The sequence below is a fragment of the Helobdella robusta genome (genome assembly GCF_000326865.2).
Source record: "Helobdella robusta unplaced genomic scaffold HELROscaffold_104, whole genome shotgun sequence".
Taxonomy (NCBI): domain Eukaryota; kingdom Metazoa; phylum Annelida; class Clitellata; order Rhynchobdellida; family Glossiphoniidae; genus Helobdella; species Helobdella robusta.
In genome coordinates this window covers 197,651-224,170 of record NW_008703589.1, presented here as the reverse complement: position 1 = coordinate 224,170, position 26,520 = coordinate 197,651, and the positions used below count along the sequence as shown (strand labels likewise).

The window sequence follows — 26,520 nt, the reverse complement described above, 5'->3', positions numbered from 1 at the left end:
GGTTATTAATGTTGTTGTTGCTGATGTTGTTGATGTTGTTGTTGTTGTCGTTGTAAACTCCATTATTCATATTACCGTTGTTGCTGTCGTAGTTTATTGAGTTGCTGTTATTGGCAGTTGATAGCGATTTGTTGGTGTGTTGTTGATGCTGTTGTTGTTGTTGGTGAAGATGTTGATGTTGTTGTTGAAAGGTTGCAGGCACTGAAACAGCCGATGTAGAAGACATAGTTGTTGATGTGTCGCTATTGCTGTTGTTGTTGGTTTTAATAGACATCATTGAGTTGTTGTTGTTGTTTGCCATGGTACTGTGTGAAGATATAGTCACCATTTTCAATAAAAAATTATACTCTTAGTTTAGTTTAGTTTAGAGATTTTGGTTAATAAGAATTTATCAGTTTAATTTTAAACTGAATCAAATCTAAAATTTAAATTAAAGTTTTTCTTTTAAACATTCTATTAACAAAACTAACACAAAGAGACACTAATACAGACTTGAAACAATACAAAATAAAATATATATATATATATTTAAATAAATTAATTAATTAAATAAATTATTTTTAATATAAATACGTCGAAAAATACTTTAAAATATTCCTCATGTAAATATCTGTAAAGAGTGGCTACAAATTTCTCTAATTTATAAACTTCTGTATAAAACGCACACGTGTGTGTTGTTAATTGAATTAAAATGTAGATAAAAATCTACATTTATTATTAATGATATTATTATTATTATTATTGATTTTATTATTATTATTAATGATTTTTTAAAATGTTAATACAATTATCGTTTAATAATGATTCTTTATTTATTAGATTAATAGTTAATACGCTAAACTAAAATAACTTAATTTAATATTATAATTAGAAGGTTTATTTTGGAAAAATCTTTCAAATAATAACCAATATTTTAATTAAAAAATAAAATAAACTTTAAATATTAATTTAATTAAAAAGTGCAAATTATATAGAAGCAAAGTTATGTACAAATTTTTTCATTGAATTATTAACAAAAATTCATATTTATTTATTTATTTCACTATTAATTAATATAATCAATCAATTTAAATAATAAATAATTAATAACTAATTAAATATTAATAATTAAATAGTTAATTATTAATCAAATTTAACTCCAAAATGGAAGACCCACAAACTAACAATTTTTTAAAATTATTTTAAAATTATTTTAATTTTAATTCTCATTGATTAAAAATTTAAAAACATTGGATTAAAATTTTTAAATTTAAAATTTAAATACATCTAACAATTTTTATAGTAAATAAATTATAAAAGAAAAGCCCAGTAAAAAGTTAAGTAGAAATAGTTTTTAAAAAATAACTAAAGATATAATTTAATCACTAATTCGCCATTTTTTTAAACTTTCCGGCACCCAACAGGCAAACGTAAATCCAATGGAATGAGATCAAAGCAAAATTTAAATTAAGTTGAATAGATTAAAAGTGAAATGTTAAAAATAGGGCTGGCAGGTATAACTTATATATATATATTTATATGTATATATTTAACAAACATATATATATATATAACATAACATATTATATTATATATAGTATAGATTCTATAAATATGATTATATATTTGCTGGTTAAAGACCATAAATAATGCAGTGTTTATATATATATATATATTTATACTTAAACACTCGCATATACACTCATATATATATACATACATACATTGGCATTTATATATATATGAATGTATTGTTTTGAATAATTGATGAGTGTATTAAAGGTATTCTTGAACTTTACTACCCCATTAACCTTTTCCTCCTTCTAAATTTTCACGACAAAATCGTAAAACTTTTGTAGTCTCTCTCTTTCTCCATTCTAACTTCAGGAATTGGACTATTTGAACCGTATAGAGGCCATTTGGCTCCTCCAACTTTGTTGCGTTTAAAGTTTTTAAAATAGTTTCCAACATAAATTCTGACCTATAATTACAACTAAACAAAACAAAGCCCTACAGTAATTAGGAATGAATTAATATGACTGAATAAGTGCAAGGGGTCCAAGTCTTAGTAATAATGATGATAAACATGGATCGATCGATCGATTGATTGACTGATGGATTGATCGATTGAATGATTGATTGATTGCTCGATGGATTGATTGACTGATTAATTGATTGACTGATTGATTGATCAATGTAGAAGAGACTGACATTTCAAATATTAATTAAAACCATCCTAAAAAACATTCAAATGAAAAATTCAACATAAACACAAAAACAAGAACGAAGTATCGAATGTAATTAAATGTCTTCATCATCATCATCATCGTCGTCGTCATCATCATCATCACCATCATCATCCTCATGTACATCATCATTACTGTCATCATCATCATCATCATCATCGCTGTCATCATCATCATCATCATCTTTTTCAATATGATACACTTAAAGTAATGGTAATGATGGAGATGAAATTCAATTAAATATTTTTGTAAGCGGTTTCTTCCTTCTAAAATGCTTCACTGACTTAATATTATTACTATTATTATTATTATTATTATTGTTGTTGTTGTTGTTGTTTTGAGGTGATTCGATGTTTAGATATCCTGGTGAAAAATTTGATGAGTTAATGATTGAGAAAAAATTTCAATCAATCAATCAATCAACCAACCAACCAACCATCCAACCAACCAACCAACCAACCAACTAATCAACCAACCAACCAACCACTTCTCTCCTGGCACATCTGTGTGTCGGGCATTCCGATAGTCCAGTAGCCCTGAGGCGTGCTAGGGGGGGCTTGGAAGAGGGATTTGTGTCGACAGTTCTTCATTCGTTCGTTCACTTCTTCCTCTGCAAGGCCCAGCGACTCGAACCACTGAACGAAAGAAAGAAGAAATGAGTTAATCAACTAATGAAAAAGAGGATAAAGGAATGAAAGAATGAATGAAAGAATGAATGAATAAATACATAAAAGAGTGAATGAATGGATGAAAGAGTGAATGAATGGATGAAAGAGTGAATGAAAAAAGAAAGAACAACCAACAACCTTCTTGCATTCAACACAGGCCACAGACACCATCTTCCTTCTCTCCTGCCTATCTCTAACTACACCAACGTAAGCATAAGCCGGTCTATTATTATTACTATTATTATTATTGTTATTGATATTATTATTATTATTGTTGTTGTTATTGTTTCGTTGTTGTCTTTTGTCTCTAAACCTAGGCAGGCTGCCGTGTCAGTAAGGGGAAATGAAATAATTTACTTATGAAGAAATTGTTAATGTTAATAATAATAAATTTATGAAAAATATATGCGATATTTATATATATGTATATGTGTGTGTGCGTGTGTGTGCGTGCGTGTGTTGGGAGGAGACGAATTGTTGGCATTAATCAATTTAAAGTCTCTTTTTTCAACTTTTTTTTTACTTTGGTAGAATTCATACCGAGTTGTGTCCCGTTCGCAAATTTCTTTTTAGGACATCCTGAGAGCAAAACGTTTAGAGACAATCCGGAATTAAAAAGGTTTAGAGACATTCCGGAATTAAAAAAGGTTTAGAGACATTCCGGGATTAAAAAAGGTTTAGAGACAATCAGGAATTAAAAAGGTTTAGAGACATTCCGGGATTAAAAAAGGTTTAGAGACAATCAGGAATTAAAAAGGTTTAGAGACATTCCGGGATTAAAAAAGGTTTAGAGACAATCAGGAATTAAAAAGGTTTAGAGACAATCAGGAATTAAAAAAGGTTTAGAGACATTCCGGGATTAAAAAAGGTTTAGAGACAATCAGGAATTAAAAAGGTTTAGAGACAATCAGGAATTAAAAAGGTTTAGAGACATTCCGGGATTAAAAAAGGTTTAGAGACAATCAGGAATTAAAAAGGTTTAGAGACATTCCGGGATTAAAAAAGGTTTAGAGACAATCAGGAATTAAAAAGGTTTAGAGACAATCAGGAATTAAAAAAGGTTTAGAGACATTCCGGGATTAAAAAAGGTTTAGAGACAATCAGGAATTAAAAAGGTTTAGAGACAATCAGGAATTAAAAAGGTTTAGAGACAATCAGGAATTAAAAAGGTTTAGAGACATTCCGGGATTAAAAAAGGTTTAGAGACAATCAGGAATTAAAAAGGTTTAGAGACAATCAGGAATTAAAAAGGTTTAGAGACAATCAGGAATTAAAAAGGTTTAGAGACATTCCAGGATTAAAAACAAACATTCATGTCAGATATGTTGACGATATCATTGTCGCATACGATGATCCGGAACAAGTCAACCAGCTACTAGCAGCCCTGAACCGATCAAAATTTCACCATCGAGCACGAAAGCATTTCTGGATGTTTTGGTAACGCATGACGAACAAAGATTTAAAACTGCCGACTACATACGTCAAAGCAACAAATAAAGACATTTGTTTAAATGAGTCATGTGAATGTACGGAACAATTAAAAGTAAATACAATTAAAATCCTCCGTGAACCGCGCCATTCATGCATTCATCCTCAACTGAAGATCGCAATACGGAACTGAAAAGAATTACTAATCTACTAGTAAGCAATGGTTACAAAACATCATTCACTGAGAGGACCATTCCACGAAGACTACAGCAAGATAGCAATATATTTAAAAACAACAACGACATAATCCTATATTACAGAAATTATATGCCAACGGCACATAAAATGAAACGAAACGAAATTTTATTTGCTCCTCAAAATTACAGATAATAAATAAGAGACAGGATTAATGTGATCGAGCCCCTAATGCCCGTCCTCAAACAAATCATGAAAAGAAATGTTACCCAAATCAATGACCCTAACAAAATAAAACTCAGGATATACTACAACAATTGTAAGACATCACAATTGGTCTTAAAGAAAGAAACTGTACTCCTAAAGAGGATATTCCACACACGATACACTCCTACTCTGAAGCGTAATCATGTAATATAAGAATTTAAAAGCCCTACTGACGACTGTGCGCGTCAACAACAGCATACGTATGTATATCAGCGTTACGACCACTTCACCATCCATACGTCTCACAATGCAATACACAAAGAGGAGTCATCACATCTCACTTGCAATCAACACATGCAACTCCAATAAACCGCCAAACTCTTGACAACAACACAAAAATAATTTATACCCACACACTACATCTAAAAATTATATATATATATATATATAAATATATATATATATATATATATATATGTTGATAATAGATCATAATATGTATAGAATATTATATATATATATATATAAATAATATAATTATACATACATAATGATTAAAATATAAATGACTAAACTAACATATTGAAGCTATCATCCACATCATCAAACTGCCTATCTCTTCCCCCACCACCACCATCATCACCACCATCTTTTCCACCACCACCATCTTTTCCACTACCACCACCACCATCATTACCACCATCTTTTCCGTCACCACCACCATCTTTTCCGCCACCACCACCATCTTTTCCGCCACCACCACCACCATCTTTCCCGTCGGCAGCATCGTCATCATCACTATCATTTATACATTTCATTACGTCGTCGTCAATTAAAAGAACATCATCATCATCATCTCCATTATTAATATTATTATTATTAATACCAGCTATATATACATCACTGTAGTCAATTGAAAGATTATCATCATCATTATTATTATTATTCATATTAGTAGTAGTATTTTTTATATTATTATTATCCTCATCGTCGTCATCATTACTAACAAAGGTCATGTCAAAAAATTCAAGTCTGGACATTTTTTTATTGCTATTATTATTATTATCAGTGTTGTTTATTCTCTTTATATTATTATTAATTATATCATTATTATTTATTATAGTATTATTATTAATTATATTTTTATTATTATTATTAATTATTTTATTATTATTATTAATTATTTTCCTTCTTTTTGGACTAGGCGAGAAGAATATTTTCAAGGCCTTGGCGACTAAATCATTATCATCAACACCATCGTCGTCAGCGTCCCCATCACCATCGCCCTTAGCGCTACTACTACTACTACCGCCACTCCTATTATTATTATTATTATTACTATTATCATTATTACTACTACTACTATTATTATTAGTAGTAGTAGTCGTTGCTTTAGTATTCTTAAAAACTTTATTATTATTCTTAATATTTATATTATTATTATTTGTAGTAGTAGTAGTAGTAGCAGTAGTAGTGTTGTTATGTATTTTATTCCCATATAAACTCCTTGAAACTTCAATTGAAATTTTACAATCACTATTACCGTTATTAGTATTAGAAGCAGTAGTAGTAGTAGCAGCAGCAGCAGCTATAGTAGTAGCAGAAGTAGTAGTAGCGGCACTACCATCATCATCATCATCATGATCATCATCATCGTCATCATAACCCATGGGAACGGTTTCGGGAATTACCAGGTCGGGAATTCTGGACATGACCACTTTCCTTTTGTAAGATGGAATGAAGGAGCTTTTATTATTATTATTATTATTTATATTATAATTATTATTATAATTATTATTATAATTATTATTTATATTATTATTATTGTCGTTACTAATGCTAATGTTGAAGGAATCGTCAGAGCTGTAGAGAAAGCTTTTATTATTGTTATTCATGTTATAATTATTATTATTATAAACATCATTATTATTATTGTAGGGAGAATCAATGGTGAAAATATTAAAGACGTCCTTATTGTTATTATTATTATTATTATTATTATTGTTATTATTGTTATTATTATTATTCAAAACTTTAAGTGATGGCGGCGACAATGACGTTGATGATGATGGAAAATTCGGCTTTACCGTTCGGAATGACGAAGACGACGACGATGATGATGTTAATGATGATGTTCTCGCTGACGATGATGATGATGGTATTGATGATGATGATGGTGGTTGTAATGATGATGATGATGAAGAGGAGGGAGTAGTGAAATAGTCACATATGGTGGTTGGTTTTTGTGGTGAGGACAGTGTAATCGGTTTTATGAATATTTTTTTGCTCTTAATTGATGATGATGATGATGACGATGATAATGATGACGACGATTTTGACGGTAGAGATGATGATGACTTCGTTGATAATGATGATGATGAAGATGTTTTTGGTAATGATGATGATGAAGATGTTTTTGGTGAAAATGATGATGATGGTTTTAATGACGGTGGTGGTGATGATAATTTCTCTCTATGATTAAGAACTGAAGATGTAACTTGTGGTTTTTTAAACACAGACGACGATGATGAAGATGATGAAGAAGATGATGGTAATGATATCAATGAAGATGATGATGAAGAAGATGATGGTAATGATGACGATGATGAACAAGATGATAATGGTAATGATATAAATGAGGATGATGATGATGACGACATCTTTGCCTCAATCCTAACATCTGGAATGGTGATGTCATAGACTTTTGCGAGGCCAGTGTGGTTGCCGCTGTCGTTGCATTTGCCTCTAGTTGGACTAGAGACCGGACGACTCGACTCATGCCGGAAACTAAGAATACAAATGAAATGTTGTAAAAGAATTACGTAATCTACTTACTTGCTAAGAACAACATTTGTAGAATTATGTTTTAAATAATTAGTTTAATAATATTGAAAAATAAAAAGAGAAATAGAAAGAGAGAAACTGAGAAAGAGAGAAACCTAGAAAGAGAGAGAGAAAAAGAGAGAGAGAAAAGAAAGAGAGGGAGAATTTTGTACTTGTCCAACTCTTCTGATTTCTTCTTGTACTTCTTCTTCCATTTTTTGGTCTCTAAAATAAAAATTAAAATGATCTTAAAATATTAAAATTAAAAATTAATTAATTAAAAAATAAAAAGCCAGCAGAATTTGAAAAAAAAAATTTTTCTGGCCTATAACATATTTATCTACACCAAAATTCTTTGTCTCTACATCATACGCCGTTGAGTAGACCAGAGATGAGTCATTTAGAATAATTTAGATTTATTCATTTATTGAAATATGGAAGTTTATTTATTTATTTGTTTAAATTTAAAACTATTTATTCCTTCATTCATATTTATTTATTTTTATAATTTTAATAATATAATTTAAAATAAAACTTTCTATCTTTCAAAATTCAGGAAATTTATCTAAACTTTAAATTAACTGCCAAAGTTTAAATTTAATTAAAAGGTTGTTAACAAGTTTAGATAAGTTTAGTTTATTTTAGCTTTAGTTAGTAGGGAATAGTAGAGTTTGAAATTGTAACTTTAATATATTTAATTAATTAAATCTTAAAATTTTAAATCTTTTTAAAAACTCTGGAAATGTTAAAACTTAAAACAAGTGAAAAGTGGGAAAAGAAAGAGAAGTTGGAGGAAATCAACGGACGGCCACGTGGTTCAAGAATACCTAATATCCTAATTTAATTCTAATTTATTAGTTAAAAAATTGTTCTTACCTATTGATAATTCCATGTGAACCTGGAAAACCTCCTTTAGAAGCTTCTTAACTTTTGCCGACAGGACATCAATTAAATTGTCTTTTTCGTCGTCCATTTTGTTTGAAATATGATTTTTTTTATATAAATTATTTTAAAGACGATTTTTCTGTAAATATTCTTTATGAAAAACTTTTAAATTTTGAATCGAAGATATTAAAAAGTGAACTTTAGTTTTTGTGGGGATGGAAAGTTAAATCTGCTTTTTGAAAAATTTGTTACTTTTTACAATTTGCACTTTTTAATGATATTTAAAAAATAAATTTTAAAAATTTAAAAAAAATTAACAAATGTCATTTATTAATTGAATAAAACTGATATTAAACTTTACTTTTAAATAATTAATTTCCATGACAACTAAATTAAACAACAGGTGTTTCGAAACTAATTCCACATTTCGAATTTATTTAATTAACTGAGGAATAAAATGTCTAATTTAAAATTTTCATCATTTTAATAATTCAAATTAATATTTTTCATTACAAAATGTCGGCAAATTTCAACGAAAAAGAATTATGCGTGATAAATTCGAACGTGACTTCAATCCTGAGACTTCGTCTGGGACCAGAGTTGGAGACTTTAAACCTCCACTCGAACCGAATTAGTAAAATCGAAGGATTGCACGTCTGTAAGCAGTTACAATTTCTAAACCTTTCCTCAAATAACATTAAAAAGATATCGGGTCTTGAATGTTTAACCTCCCTGAAACAACTCAACCTCTCAAATAATGAAATCGAATGTATTGAGAACATTCAGACGTTACAAAATTTAAAAACTCTAAATCTGTCCTACAATAAAATTAGTGAATTAGGCGGATTAAAGTCTCTTGGGGGTAGGGAATCAAGATTAAAAAGTTTAGACTTATCGGGAAATAATTTAACCTCAATAGGACACATAGCCAGTATTTTGGTTTTGTTAATTAATTTACAACATTTAAATTTAAAATCAAATAATCATATTAATTCAATAGATGAGAATTTTTCAACAAATAAATCAAAATTACCTCCAACCCACAACAATAACAAACAATTAATCGATAAATTTGAAAATCCAATTTGTCAAAACCCAGATTATCCTAGCACAATTCTTCAGTACATCCCTAATTTATTGACTTTAGACGGCCAGCTGTTAAGAAATAGGCAAAGTATAGTTAGAGGAATGAAGGAAGATGAAGAAATCGATGAATCATATCATGAATATTTAGTATCTTCTGATTCCAGCGACTTGGAAAGGATTATGATGATGAAAAATATCAGGATGGTTGCTGAGAAAGATTTGTCTAAAAATGAAGAACAACAATCTACAAATCAACAAGAAAAACATCAGCAAAATCAACAACAACATCAGCAACAACATCAGCAACAACATCAACAACAACAATCTAAAAATCACCATCAACAAAAACAGTCAACAACTCATCCACAACAACTAAAGCCGCATTTTATTCAACAAAAACATCAACAACAAAAACAACAGAAGCCACAACAAAAATCCAACATTGCTACCAGCACAACTGCAACGAAAGGAACGACAAACAACAACGACAACATCAACAACAACATCAACAACATCAACAACGACGACAACATTCAAAAAGATTCCAAACTCATGAGCAAAGAAAATGAACAACTGAAATCACAAATCAAAAGCATTGAATTGAAGTTGAATGAATTACTGATGGCTAAAAGCCCAACCCCCAGTTACCTACAAAAGCCGCCACCAAATAATAATAACAATAATAATAATAGCAGTAATAATAATAACGATAATAATAATAATAATGATGATGATGATGATGACGACAACGTTGCTTATATTTATTCATCTTCATCGTCTTCGTCGTCTCTGATAAATTTACGTAATAGCGATAAATTTTCAAAAGCAAAACTATCACAACAACAACAACAACAACAACGAAGACATTATCATCATCAACGACAACAACAACAACATCTTCAACAAAATCAACGACAACAACAACAACAACGTCTTCAACAACAACAACATCTTCAACAACAACAGCATCAACAACAACACAAAGCGCCAAATTGCAACAACGACAACAACAACAAAATAATCGTTCCAAGAAAAATTTTTAAAAAATTGCAGGGAGCAACTTTGCTAAGAAAAAAATATCAAGAATTGTTGTTGCAACATCAACAACAACTTCAACAACAACAACATCAACAACAACATCAACAACAACAACAAAACCAGCAACAGCATCAGCAACAACAACAACAACAGCGAGATGAAAACATAGAAATAATATCCAGATTAAAAGTGGAATTAATGATGACGGCCGAGAAGTTGGAAAAAGTTAGGGAAGAATGCAAAAACATGGAGGCCAGGATGGAGAGAATGAAAGTTGAAAATGAAAGAATTCTGTTGCTGAAGTTCGTTTTTAGTTTTGTAGAGTTGTTCTTGATGTCGTCGCATCGTCATTGTCGCTATTGTTCTTGATGTTGATGTTGTTGTTAATGTTGTTGTTGTTGTTAATGTTGTTGGTGTTGTTAATGTTGTTGTTGTTGTTGTTGATGTTGTTGTTGTTGTTGATGTTGTTGTTGTTGTTGTCTTCTTCTCTCTCTCTCTCTTTCTCTCTCTCTCTCTCTCTTCCCATCTATTTCTCTTCCTCTCTTGTTCTACTCTTGTCCTATTTCTCTCTCTCTTTCTCTCTCTCTCTCTCTCTCTCTTTTTTTTTTACTACCTCATCATCATCTTGCCAGCAGAGCAACAAACGAGCAGACGTTAAAACGCCAACTACAAGGCTTGCAAGTGAAATTGGCGACAACGGAACGCGACCTTGAGGTCACCAAAGGTCAACTGGCCGCCAGTCACGTGCAGGTTAATTTTTGCATAAATGGATGGATGGATAAATGGATGAATGAAAAAATAAGTGGATGAAATGAGTGAAGGATAAAAGGAGTTTTAAAAATGAATAGATTGATGAGCGGTAGAGTAAATTGATAGATGGATGGGTGGATAATCAAATGAATGAATGAATGAATGAATGAATGAATGAATGAATGAATGAATGAATGAATGAATGAATGAATGAATGAATGAATGAATGAATGATTAACTGACTAACTGACTAACTGACCGACCGATTCATTCATTCATTCATTTATGAGTAAGAGGGAGAGAAAAAAAAGAGGAAGAGAGAGAGAGAGTGAGAAAGAAAGATGAAATTATTTTAATCATATTTTCAATTGGTCCATTCGACAGGTTGAAGAACTACAATCAGTTTTGGCCACAACAGTCGCTCAACACATCGGCCCAACGACAGTTACAACATCATCACAGCAACAACAACAACAACAACCATACAACGACAACAACATAAAAGAAGAATTAGAACAACAACAACATTCTGCAACAACAACAACAACAAAACCGACCGAACTTCTGAAAAAACTTTTAATCTTAAGCACTGAGAACTCGGATCTCAGACGCAGTTTGACCGACTCTCGAAAATCGTATACCGACTTGGAGTCTGAATTCAGGGATGCGCTGACAGTAGAGATGGGCAAGTTTTGCATATTAAAAAAGTCTTTGGAATGTTCCGAAAGCGAGTTGCGCGATTTTAAGAAGAAAAATATCGATCTGAAAGAAAAATTTGAAAAAAATTTGACGCTTCTGGCCGAGTTGAACGCTCTGTGCAAGGAACAAAAAAGTTAGTTAGCTGTATGGCTGGTTAGATGGTTGGTTGGATGAATGATTGGTTGGTTGATTAGTTGGTTGATTGGTTGGATGGTTGGTTGGATGATTGGTTGGATGATTGGTTGGTTTGTTATTTGGTTGGTTGGTTGATTAGTTGTTTGGTTGGTTGAATGATCAGTTAATTGGTTAGTGAATTGTTGGAAAATTAATTAAATTTTTTGATCTGTTGATGACTGACTAGCTCTTTCATTGGTTGAATGGCCGCAGAAAATATCAATTATCTAATCATTCCAAATAACAAGCCAATCAAACTACCAAATCAACCAATCAACCAACCAACCAATCATATAATCAACTAATACAATACAATGCAATACAATACAATGCAATACAATACATCCAACCAACCAAGCACTCAACCAATCATCCATCCATCACATGAAGCCAGGATATCAGAGCTATCCACTTCGAAATCCCAGCAGACGAAGGAACTTCAATCCCGGATCAAAATCTTGGAAAATAAATTATCCACAATTGATCAGTCGGTTGTGAGGGATAAGCAGATGCAATTGGATAACGTGAAAATGAGTGCAAGGATTGAATCTCTTCAGTCCATCATCTCCGCACTGAGGGAAGAAAAGGATGTTTGGGATGGAGAGTTGGGTAGACAGGTTTGGATGGTTTTCATTCATTCATTTATACTTTCTTTTGTTTATTTAGTTATTCATGCATTCATTCATTCATTCATTTATTCATTCATTCATTCATTTATTCGTTCATTCATTCGTTCATTCATTCATTCATTTATTCGTTCATTCATTCGTTCATTCATTCATTCGTTCGTTCGTTCATTCATTCGTTCGTTCGTTCATTCATTCGTTCGTTCGTTCGTTCATACATGGATGCATGCATGCACAAACATTCGCACATACACACACTAACAAACAAACAAACAAAAACACACACACACATACACAAACACACACACAGAGTTCTAACTATCTCCAAGAAAAAAAGAAATTCGAGGCGACGATTGAGCGATTGAATGAACAAATAAAGGAATTAAAGGAGAGTCTATCTAGCGCAGAGGATACTGTCAGGATAAAAAATAAAGTATTACTACTGCTGCTGCTGCTACTACTACTACTGCTACTGCTGCTGCTACTACTACTACTACTGCTGCTGCTGCTACTATTACTACTACTGCTTCTGCTACTGCTACTACTTCTATTACTACTGCTACTGCTGCTGTTGCTGCTGCTACTACTACTACTACTACTACTACTGCTACTACTACTACTACTAAAAATAATAATAATTATATTCATAATGATAATAATAATAATCGTCTTAATCTTTTATTATTAAAATGGTATTATATCATTGAAAGGTTATTGAGGATCAGTTGGACAGTATCTCAAAATTGAAAGAGCAGATCGGGGAGATGATGAAGGATGGAGAGGGGTTGAAGCTGGAGATGATGAGGCTGGAGGAGGTTTAGTGGATGGATGGATGGATGGATGTATGGATGGATGGATGGATGGATGGATGGATGGATGGATGGATGGATGGATGGAATGAACGAATGAGTGAGTGAAGAAATAAATGAGGGAACAGTGAATTAATAGGTGAATAATTAGTGATGAATTGAATGATTATGTTGGTGAAAGTTATATTATAAATTATATAATATTATACCCCATGCCATTCATAACATAATAAACAAGCAACTCTTTAAAAACAAAGGTTGCGATGTCAACTTTACTTACTTTACCCCAACACCACCATCGGCACTTGAAAATGAATATAAATTCAATTGATGTAAATGGAGAAAATATAAAATTTTGTAAAGAACTGTCTATTCTGGGATGTATTTAAGATTCAAGATTATCATTGAAAAATCATCTTTAAATGCTTTCATTGTGCTACTGTACCTACCACTTGCCGTGTTGGCAAATCATTAGACAGGTCTATAATGCAAACTCTGATACATACATTCGTTCACTCTCGATTGGACTATCGCAACAGCCTATTGCAATAATAGTCTACCGGTGAAATCAGTTGCCATTCTTCAGTCTATTCAAAATAGAGCAGCTAAAACTGTTGTAGGTGCCTTAAAGTTTGATTATGCAACACCGATTTTAAATGACCTTCATTGGTTAAATGTTCAGAGAAGAATAATTTTTAAAATATGTCTCTTAATGTACAAAGCGTCAAATGATAGATGCTTGCCTCAGTATTCGATGGAGAAGTTTGACGGAAAATAAACTGTTTTGAATGGCGTTCAATTGAAGTTTCGTGGTCTAAATCTGATGGCCATTAATAGGGCCCAATTGAATATAGGAGCAAGAAGCATATCTGTTGCTGGGCCGACTCTGCCAAAGTCATTGAGGGAACCGGGATTGAGTGTTGATAGATTTTAAAAAAGTCCGAAAACATACTCGTTTTCGGTTCAATTGTCTATTATTTGGTTGTTTCAGTCATTTTACTTTTCATTGTGAACTTTTGTATGAGGGCGCCTTTGAGAAACTTTTAAAACTGGCGCTATATCAAATTTTCTGTTATAATAATTCTGTAATAATAAAAATATAATATATATTTATTATATAATAATAATGTATATTTTCTATATTTATTATATTATTTTTATTTATTAAACAAAATTATATTCGATAGATGTCAGACGAGAGAGTTAACCACCTCACACAGGAAATAGAAATTTTAAAGGTCAAACTAAACGACCAACTTGACCGGAAAAAGGAACTAAAAGAGAACCTAACGGAGATGGAAAGAATGGTGGAGGAAAGGAGTGCGGATTGCGCAAGATTGAAGGCTGAATTGAAGGATAAGATTGAAAAGTTTGCCGAGATTGAAGATAAGGTTAGCTGGCTGGTTGATAAACTGATTGATTAATTGTCTATTCATTCATTCATCCATTCATTCATCCATTCATTCATTCATCCATTCATTCATCCATTCATTCATTCATCCATTCATTCATCCATTCATTCATTCATCCATTCATTCATCCATTCATTCATCCATTCATTCATCCATTCATTCATCCATTCATTCATCCATTCATTCATTCATCCATTCATTCATTCATTCATTCATTCATTCATCCATTCATTCATTCATCCATTCATTCATTCATCCATTCATTCATTCATTCATTCATCCATTCATTCATTCATTCATCCATTCATCCATTCATTCATTCATTCATCCATTCATTCATTCATTCATTCAGGTCATACAGTTATCAAACACAAAATCGAACCAAGTAAAAAGTTTGGAACTCCAGTTGGAGACGCAGAAACAACAGCACGAACAGAAGCTGGAAACTCTGCTCCACGATAACCAAAAACACCTAATAAGCGCCGTAGCGGAAGCGGAAATGAAAGTCAAGATGGCCGACAAGAGAGTGACAGACGTGGAGGAGGAAATGAGAGAGATGCTGACGATTTGGGAGGGGGAGAAGAAGAGGAACGCGGCGAAAATGAGTGGTGTTTTGAACGTTCTAAATGGCTTGTGTACCTCTGGTGCTAGCGATAAGAATGTCAATAATTATAAATAATAACAACAATAATAAATAATAATAATAAATAATAATTATTATTAATAATAATAAAAATGATGGTAATGATGATGATGATTATTATTATTATTATTATTTCAAAATTATAACGGTACATTAGCGATAAACTCGTTCATTCGTTCATTGATTCGTTCGTTCATTGATTCGTTCGTTCATTCATTCTTTCGTTCATTCATTCATTCATTCTTTCGTTCATTTATTCATTCATTCATTCATTCATTTATTCATTCATTCATTTACTCATTCGTTCATTCATTCGTTCATTCATTCGTTCATTCATTCGTTCATTAATGTTTGTTGCAATTAAATATTTGCAATGAATTTTTTAATATTTACATTTACGAGAATTAATTCAGTTGCCATTATTATTATTGTTATTATTATTATTATTATTATTATTGTTATTATTATTGTTGTTGTTATTATTATTATTGAGATCATTGTGGAGTGAATCTCACAACAATTATGGAAAGATTGATTGACAACCTGATCCTGAGAAATGTTGAATTAAAACCAGCAATGAATGCTCTAAGACAGAGGCATTATGAAACAAACTTTAATCATCTCTCGCTGCTGCAATGCCAAGGTACCCTTGTGAAATCAATAAAAGAGTACATCAATAGCTCCGAGATAACGCGATGTTCCAGGTCGACTGTAAAGCTATCAGAGGTCCTCTATAAATTCACCAGAAAATACCTTATTCAGCAGCTACCAACAAACACCAACCTCTTCAGATGGGGCAAAACTACGAATGCATCATGTTTGCTCTGCAATGCAACACAAACGAACAAACACGTCATGTCAAATTGTGGCTCATCATCTGCATTGAGCAGATACTTAGATCGCCACAACAAAATTTTAAAAATAATTATCGATAATTTCATGGTAGACACGAGGCCGGGTGTCGAGATTTTTGCGGATTTGAAAGGGGAAAAGATACGACCAATAACAGACTTGTTCAGATCACTCCGTCCTGACATTGCTGTCCGCAACAAAGACACGATCGAGATACTTGAACTGACTGTCTGCCATGAAACTAACTTCATAAAATCAAAACAATTTAAAATGAATAAATATATTGGTAATTTGAAAGATAATATTATTGATGACTTTAAGCATTGCAATATTTTAATTAATACCTTTGAAATATCGCCAATTGGCTTTTACAATCCTTTTAACATGTCTTTAATTGATATAACTTGGACCGATTATTTTGGATTTAGCTTGATGATGATGACGACGATGATGATGATGATTACTATGAGGATGATGGTGATGACGATGAAGAGGATGATGACGACAACAATAATAACTTATATTACTACTACCACTACTACTACTACCACCACTACTACTACTACTACCACTACTACTACTACTACCACCACTACTACTACCACTAATACTACTACTACCACCACTACCACTACTTCTACTACTACTACCACTACTACTACACATGATGATGATGACGAAGACGATCATCATCATCATCGCCATCATAATGGCGCAGCGTTTTAAAATGAAATGGCGAGCGTAAAGTGAAATACAACTGGTGCCACCTGTAAATAATAATAATAATCATAATAATCATGATCATAATAATAATCATAATGATGAGAACACCTCTTTCATTTTCATCGTAAGAACATACATGGAATGAAAGAAAGAATAATTGTCGATGATAATCAAAATTAAAAATATATATGTATATAGTAAAATGTAATAATAATCATAATAATAACAATAATCATAATAATAATAACCATAATAATAGCAATAATAATTATTGTTGTTGTTGTTTACGAGTGAGCTATAATAACAAATCGCATTACTGTGAATCGCATGTTTGTAGTGTTATTAATCGCAATAAAAGTTTATAAATATATTTAAATAATAATAATAAATGAACTAATAAATGAATGAATGAGTGAATTAATGAATGAATGAATATATATATATATATTTAATATAATATATATAATATTCTATAATTATGCCATATATTATACATATATATATATATTAAATGAATGAATTAATATATGTAGCTTTATATTATTATATATATATAATTGATATATATATATAGAATATAATATAATTTAACATAATATAATAATATAATATAATGTTATATTTTATATATATACAATTATACATGTAGGTATACAAATTCGAATTCAGTTAGTAAGAAGTTTAAATTTGGTGAGTGAGATGAACCATGTTTAATTTAAGGCGAATTTCAAGTTTTTGAATAATAAATAAATAGATAAATAATAATAATTATTAATATTAAAAAATAATAATTAATTAATTAATTAATTAACTAATATATCGAATGAGAATTAATAACAGAACCGAGTTAATTGTCGGTTAATTGTTTTTAAAGAACTTTTATAAATAAAAAAAATAAATTTTAGTAATCTTAAAATCTAAAAAGATAGCTTCATTAATTTGCGATTTGATTGTGTATGACTGAGAACTGAGAAATCAATTTTGAAATAGTTTAACTTGTATGACGCTAATGGAGCCGAGATTTTAAAGAAGGTTGGTAGAATTTTCTTGCTCTTTCAAAGGTTATCATTCTACCTTGAATTTACTCAGTCTCTCAGTTTAAAATGTTTACAATGTTGTAAGTAGTTTCGACAGATCCAAAGCTTTTCAGAGTCTGTCTTTTTGACGAAAAATAGTTAAACACAGCATTGTAAGTATCCCATGCCCCCATGTGCTTCCTCTATATGACAAAACTTGTCTAGAATTCACACAGACGTTACAGATACACACGAAGTAGTCTAGCGGTTAAAATTTTCTCTGTGAGATTTTTCTCATGTTGGTCAATTGATTTTTAATTACTACTTCTATAACTACTGCTGCTACTACCACTACTACCACTACTAGTACTACCACTACTACTACTACTACCACTACTACCACTACTACCACTACTACTACCACTACTACTACCACTACTAGTACTATCACTACTACTACCACTACCACTACTACTACTACTACCACTACTACCACTACTACTACTACTACTACTATCACTACTACTACTACTACCACTACCACTACTACCACTACTACTACTACCACTACCACTACTACTACTACAATACTACCACTACTACTATTGTTGCTACTGCTGCTACTACAAAAGCTACAACTTTATGAATCAAAATGAATTTAAAGAATGCATGTGTACGTACATGTTGGCGATATTTGTTTTCTGCAGAGCAATAGAAAGTCTTTTGTAGGCTGTTGTTATCTTTGTGTTGCTGTATTTGATTTAGTAGTAGTAGCGGTAGTAGTAGTAGTAGCAGCAGTAGTAGTAGTAGTAGTAGCTGCAAAATATTTATAGTTTTAAAAATAATAATGATAGAAATTGTTCTTTTAATAGTGGTAATAAAATAAACTTAGTAGAGTAGTAGTAAAATAAACTTAGTAGAGTAGTGGTAATAGCAGGCGTAGTAGTAACTGCAGTAGTAGTAGTCGTAGAAGCAGTAGAAGTAGCAGCAGCAGCAGTAGTAGAATTAGTAGTTGTAGTAGTTACGAATTCCATAGTATCAATGTTTTAGAACGAGTCAATTGTTAATGATTAGGCCGGCTTTCATACAATTTCATCATTAATCATTCTAGGGTTTGGTCTATAAATTACAACAATAGCTGCAACAACAACAACGTCAACAACAACAACAACAACAACGACAACAATAACAGCAACAACATAACCATTAATACCATCAACGAACAACAAAAATGCTTTCTTACGTCAATAACCCGCAGCCAAGCCCGAAGACTAGCATCAGAAACATCAACAAAAACCCATCGGCAACAACTAAACCCACACGAAAAGACAGCAACAACAATGACGTCATCGTCACAACCGACAGAAAAACATCAACAAAATCAACATCAGCAACAACAACAACCACAACAAAATCAACAACAACATCAACAACAAACAACAACTTTGACCCGAGAGGCTCAACCCGCTCGCTATCATGCTTCGTCAACCCAGAACTGACAACCAAAGAATTCTTACTCTCGGAAGAAATTACTTACAATGTCTATGACGCAATTGACAACAATATTGTCAGCAACGACGTCGGTGATGATGACGTCAACAACAAGAGGAAAAAGAGAAGAAATAAATCTGCTACGAAAAAAGCTTCCGACGACAACAACAATAATGACAATGAAAATATAAATACTAAAAATCTTTTTCCAGAGAAATCCGAATTAACCCAGAGCGGGTTATTTGGAAGAGGAGTAGTTGTCGTCTCGGAGAATAATAGTAATAACAATAATAATAGTCTTAAAAATAATTATAAGAATAATAATTATAAAATAAATTACAGCGAGCAGGATAATATAAATTACACGAACGGAAGCGGTGGAAGCGGCGATGCTGACTTCTCAGAGGTCGTACGCATGCAAAAAAAGTCTGTTGACGTTAATGTTGAGAGAAGTAACTTGGATGGTAAAAATGTTGAAGATGATCCTGATAATGATGTTTATGTTGCTGAGCAAAAGCAACAGCAGCAGATGTTTCCGAAGGGCAAGAATGCAGTCCTGCAAAAGATCGAAAGCTTCGAAGCCGAGATAAAAAATCAAAAGCAGTTTCCACAACGCCAGCAGCAGCAGCAGCAGCAATACAACAGCATCAGTTCATCCTCTCAACAACAACAACAACAAATTTCAAATAATTTACTGACCAACAACTACAACAGCTATCAGGAAATCGTTGACGTCAAGATGACGTCAGCTAGCGCAGATCAAAACAAAAATCAAAAATCCATAGATGGCTACGAAATATTAACAAGCGTAAACATCATCAACAACAACAGCAACAACAACAACAGCAACAACAACAGCATCAACAACGACGACATTAACGACAGCAGCAACAACAATGCCTACATCAACGCCTACAATAACGAGGAATCTCCTGTTGTGTTAGGCAGCGTGAAGAAAATTCGCGATCTTTTCGACGCCAAACCGGAAACGGCAAATTCCTATTCTACCGGAAGAGGGATCGGTGTTAGTGATAGCGGCGCGTCAGCACAGGTTAGAAACAACTACAACAGCAGCAGTTTCGCTAAGAAGGAAGTTTCTAGAAACGAGAGCTGGGACGACGACAACATCGTTAATGTCTCCCTCACGAGCCAGGACAAACAGGATTTCCAGCCACAGGCAAGTTTCAGCGGCAAGCAGAATGGCGAACCGGGAGTGATGCAGACAAAACTGGATGCCAGAGGAGCAAAAGGTTATAAATTGGGAAAGAGTTACACCATAAATGAGGTGATCAATTTTTCATCGGAGGAAGAGGAAGATCAGAAAGTTGAAAAACCAAGAAAAAGACTAAATAGTGATCAGGAAGTTCCCGTACAACTTCCGGAGCATAAATTTCAATCCATTTCTAGCTTCAAGGCAGAAGTGGATGACGAGAAAGGTCAGAAATTTCAATATGTACCAATAATGAACAAAAAAACCGCTCATGTGATTAGCTATGGTGGGAGTGACAATAATGACAGTAGTGGTGGCAGTGGGAAATACGTTGAAGTTTATACCAGCTCCAGCAGATACAACAACCTCGATGCCAACAACAACAACAACAACAAAGATGACGATGACTCATCACGTGATCCTAACTACAAATCAACATCATCAATAACGACGATAAAAAACAACAATTACGTCATCGGTCGCGACTCGAAACTGGACGAATTTCGGCAAACCTATCGGAGATCCACATCCGGTCAGGAAGAGGAGGAATACGACGCGACGAGCCACTCCTACAGCAGCCAGCAACAACAGCATCGTCAGAAGATTCGTGGCAGGACAGAACCTTCGAGAAAGAAGATTGAAACAGTTCAAAGCCCTGATCGGTACGATGACGACTTCGGATTGGTTAATAACAGGCTTTCGCCACCGAGCGGCAAAAATAGAAACCTAAACAAAGTTGAATATAACAACGACTACTACAACAACAGCAACAACAACAACTACATCAAGACAACAACTGAAAAAAGCGTAGTTGTTGTTGCAGAGAGCGGTGACGAAGGACTGAGGAATGTTCACAAGATTGAAAGCAAGAAGGTTGACGTCCTCTCTGATGATGACTATGTAGATGGCGCCCACCAAAGTAACAACAACTACAACAACAACAACGTTTACGACTACGACATCCATTGTAGCACGAGCATGAGGGATGTTGTCGTCGCAGACGGCCTTGACATTGACGGCGTTCAACACAGCAGCAACAACAACAAAAACAACAACAACAGAAACAACAATTATATAGAAATTTTTGAAGAAAACGAATATGTTGCAAATGTCAACATGAAAAACAACAACAACAACAACCTGTACCAGAAATTCAACAAAGAACGTAAACCGGAAGTCGTTTACGATGACTTAAAGACAAACTCTAAATCAAGTGATTCTAAAAATCAATACGGCGCACTGCCAAGAGATCAATACAACAGGGACAACCAAAAACTAAACAAAGTCTCCTCGCCGAAACAGCTCCTGGAGAAATCTCCGAAAACGGTAAGAGCCGCAGCGGAAGTGAAATATAAACCAGAAACTGATCATCACGTGACGGCGAGAAGCGGGGGAGGTAGGGCCATTCCGGATGAGGAAATCGAAGTTGAGATTGCGCGCGAATTTGCTGGAGATGATAGTAGTCACAATAATTACAGTGGTAATAAAAATATAAATTATGATAATAATATTTATGATATAAATATAACAAACGGTGATGATGATGATAACAACAAAAATAATAATAACAATAATAATTATAATAATAATAACAATAACAATTATAATAATAATAATAATAAAAGACCAAAGAAAAAATACAACACGGCCGACATGCCCGCTGCTTTTATGGAGGACAATGATGATAATGATGTCGAGGATGACGATGATAATGATGATGGTGATGGTTATGATGATGATACTTATTATAACGCTGCCGATGGGAAAGATTCCATATACGATGACCTGGACAGTGGGACCATCAAGAGGTCACCCAAAGGTCAGCAAGGTCGTGACGAGGGCCACAGTGGCTATGGTGGCTCCGGCGATGCCGGCAATAATTACTACGACGTTTCTGATTTCGGCGCAGTTAGCCCTGCAAAACCCCCAAAACCTTCAAAAAACTCAAAGAAACACACGACGACTACCACTACTGCTACGACCAGTATTAAGAAGGACCAGCCACAGAGGCAACAGGTGGCCGTAGAAAACAGACCACTACCCGAGCTGCCTTTCTCCAACTCGCAATCAACAGCCAGCACATCCCTGAAAATCATATCCCCCACCCCTGCCGGATTCATAACCGTTCAGGAGGGAAATGGCAAAAACGCGGTTTTGATGAAACAGGTATCCGGGTCGATTCAAGTGGAATCTACTAAACCGGAAGTAGTTCAGCAGAAAATAATATCCGGGTCAATTGAAGTTGACCCCAATAAACCGGATATAGTTCAGCAAAAAATAATATTTGGATCTATCAGTGTTGACCCAAATAAACCGGAAATAGTTCAGCAGAAAATAATATCCGGATCAATCAGTGTTCCGGAAGATGAAGTTATTAACGTTAAAAAACCTGTCGACAGACATCCATCCATAGTCGAAGTCGTTGCAATAAATAAAAACAACAACATTAATAATAATAATAATAATAATAGCAATAATAATAATATTTATTATAAGGACAATTACAATAACACATTCTCTCCTCAACAACAACAACCAAGTTTCTATTCCAGCACGACAACACGAACAACAACGACAAACAACAACAACGATGAACTGCCTCTACTCGCTCCGACGCCTCACCTGGATCTGCCGGAAATGGATCCCGGGCTGACGGACGTTTACAAAACCGGAAATAAATATCACGTGAGCTTGAATTTAACCCCAAATTTGTTGATGCCGTCTCGTCCGGCAAGTGCTGTACCGCCTCGGTCGGTTAGCCGGTTGGGTCGGTCCGTTAGCTCGCTTCAGAAGTCGATTCTGACGTCGCCACCGGCGCCACAACAGTCGCCAATGTCGCCATTAGCGCTACAACAGTCGCCAATGCCACAAACAACGTTAAGAAGTTTCGCAACAGAAAATGTTGTCAACAATGTTGGAATGGATAACAATCTTACCTATCAGACGAGAATTCTTTCGCCAGGCCCTTCTTACAACCAACAAATCCTGTCTCCTCCTCTTTCGGTCAATACGAATCAGCTAACCAATCAGAGAAGAGGACCGACTGTCATTCCCCTTTCTAAACCAATCAGCAATCAGCAGTTTGTTTCGCCGACCAATTATCGCAGCCAATCAAATTTAGGCTTCGATCTTTCTCTCCAGGGAATGGTTATAAAGACTGAGCAACAGCAATCGCAGCAACAAATCATAATCCCGCAACAAACCAATCAACAAATTGTTACAATCTCCCAACAATTTTCGTCAACACAACAACCACAACAACCACAACAACAACTGCAGCGTTCACATTTACGTTCAATACCACAACAACAACAACATCAACAACAAAAATCTATAAAACCAAAAAAGCCTAAAAAACCAACAACAACCACATCAACAACAACATACAACAACATTATTAGTAATGGTAATGATTTTGAATTTGATGGCGATGATGATGATGATGGTTATGATTATGATTCGAGTTCTAGAGGTTATTAAAATGATTATATATTCTACAATTTTTATTGGCAACAATATTCATTATTCTGATTTGTGTTATTTACTGAAAAGAATGATCGTAAATTTTGATTGATGTTGTAATTAGTTTTGTTGTTGTGGATGTTGTTATTGTTGTTTGTTTTTTGTATGTTTGTTTGCTTGTTTGTTTGTTTGTTTGCTTGTTTGTTTGTTTGTTTGTATGTATGTTTGTATGTTTGCCTGTTTGTATGTTGCTTGCTTGTTTGTTTGGTTTGTTTGTTGGTTCGTTCGTTCGTTCGCTCGTTCGTTCGTTTGTTTGTTTGTTTGTTTGATGAAAATATTTTTCAAACTAGGTGCCACTTTACCGGTAGAAGTTGGGGATGATGGACTAGATTGGGGTTAGTTGAGTGAGAAATTGAATGAATGAACGAATGAATGAATGAACGAACGAATGAATGAATGAGTAAATAATAATAAGAACGATCCGATAACAACGTGAATCAATTCACCACACAACACCCAATGAATCAATTCACCACACACATTCAATGAATTAATTCACCACACACATTCAATGAATTAATTCACCACACACATTCAATGAATTAATTCACCACGCAACATCCAATGAATCAATTCACCACACAACATCCAATGAATCAATTCACCACACAACATTCAATGAATTAATTCACCACGCAACATCCAATGAATCAATTCACCACACAACATCCAATGAATCAATTCACCACACAACATTCAATGAATCAATTCACCACACAACATCCAATGAACCAATTCACAACATTTAATGAATCAATTCACCACACAACATCAAATGAATCAATTCACCACTCAAAATTCAGCAATTATCAATTTTCCCATGTTTCGATAAACCAGATTTCGCCAGCAGCAACAACAACAGCACTGAAATCATCGACAACCTTATTGAGAACAACAAGTTTTATAGCGTTAGCTCACACAACAACAATTTTGAAAACAACTACAACAGCAAAAACGGCGAGAATTTTGAAACCAACTACAACAACAACAACTTTTCATATACCACCAACACCAACAACAACAACAACAACAGCAATTTAATCAGAAATGACAGTAGCTATTACTACAGCAACAACAACAACAACAATTATAACAACAATAATTACAGCAACAACACTTCAACATATTTAGAGCGGGAGATCACAAAACTGGATTTACAACAACTTCTGCTTGGGGCAGCTCCTGATTCCGTTAAGCAGATTATTAAGTCCGAAAGATTGGGTCGGTCGGTTGGTTGGTTGATTGATTGGTTGGTTGGTTAGTTGGTTGGCTGGTTGGTTGATTGATTGGTTGGTTGGTTGGCTGGTTAGCTGGTTGATTGATTGATTGGTTGGTTAGTTGGTTGTTTGGTTGGTTGGTTGATTGATTGGTTGGTTGGTTGGTTAGTAGGTTGTTTGGTTGGTTGGTTGATTGATTGATTGGTTGGTTGGTTGATTGGATAGTTGGTTGATTGGTTGTCTGATTGGCTGGTTGATTGACCTAGTTTTAGGACCATCAACCAATCGTTGCTTAACCGTTAAATTAACCGGCCAATCAGGCGATTCCATCACACAAGGTCCACCAATCACGAAAGAGCAAATTCAACAGCTGACAATGGGTGACCTAGTTACAGAAGATGACTTGGTTATTATTATTTGTTGTTAAAATATTTATGTATTTATTCGTTTCAAAATTTTATGTATATTTATTCATTTGTTCGTTCATTCATTCATTTATTCATTCATCCTTTCATTCATTCGTTCGTTCATTCATTCACTTATTCGTTCATTCGTTCACTCGATTAATAGGTTCAGCAGATAATAACGATGACCTTTCAAAAGTTCAAGGTCATCATGACGTCAGAGGTCACGACCCGGAAGAGGGTCCCGGTTTACGGATCACGTGACCTCTACAAAACGTCGTCTGTCCTGCTGACGCGCGTCATCGAGGTGAATGCGAAGTCACCGACGTCATCATCATCATCATCACCATCATTACCATCATCATCATCACCAACCTATCATCATCACCATCACTATCATCATCATCATCATCACTA

At 33.6% G+C, this 26,520-nt stretch overlaps 2 protein-coding genes across 2 annotated transcripts in view; one reads left to right on the top strand and one right to left on the bottom strand.

Annotated features, from left to right (window-relative positions):
• Positions 1–5,541, bottom strand: part of HELRODRAFT_194854 (hypothetical protein) — a gene marked incomplete at both ends in the record, with an annotated part of 7,353 nt that extends 1,812 nt beyond the window's left edge. Inside the window, 5 exons of the mRNA XM_009012344.1 lie at positions 1–248; positions 2,510–2,588; positions 2,710–2,860; positions 3,032–3,215; positions 5,303–5,541. The exon at positions 1–248 is cut by the window's left edge and continues 301 nt beyond it. Coding sequence (XP_009010592.1) covers positions 1–248; positions 2,510–2,588; positions 2,710–2,860; positions 3,032–3,215; positions 5,303–5,541 — 901 coding nt within the window. The remainder of the gene's footprint in view (positions 249–2,509; positions 2,589–2,709; positions 2,861–3,031; positions 3,216–5,302) is intronic.
• A 3,487-nt stretch (positions 5,542–9,028) lies between these two features.
• On the top strand, positions 9,029–9,385 carry HELRODRAFT_146124 (hypothetical protein; the record flags this gene model as incomplete). Its single annotated transcript, XM_009012343.1, has 1 exon — positions 9,029–9,385. A coding segment is annotated over one exon (357 nt), but the record flags the coding sequence as incomplete, so codon positions are not given.
• Positions 9,386–26,520: the final 17,135 nt, after the last annotated feature.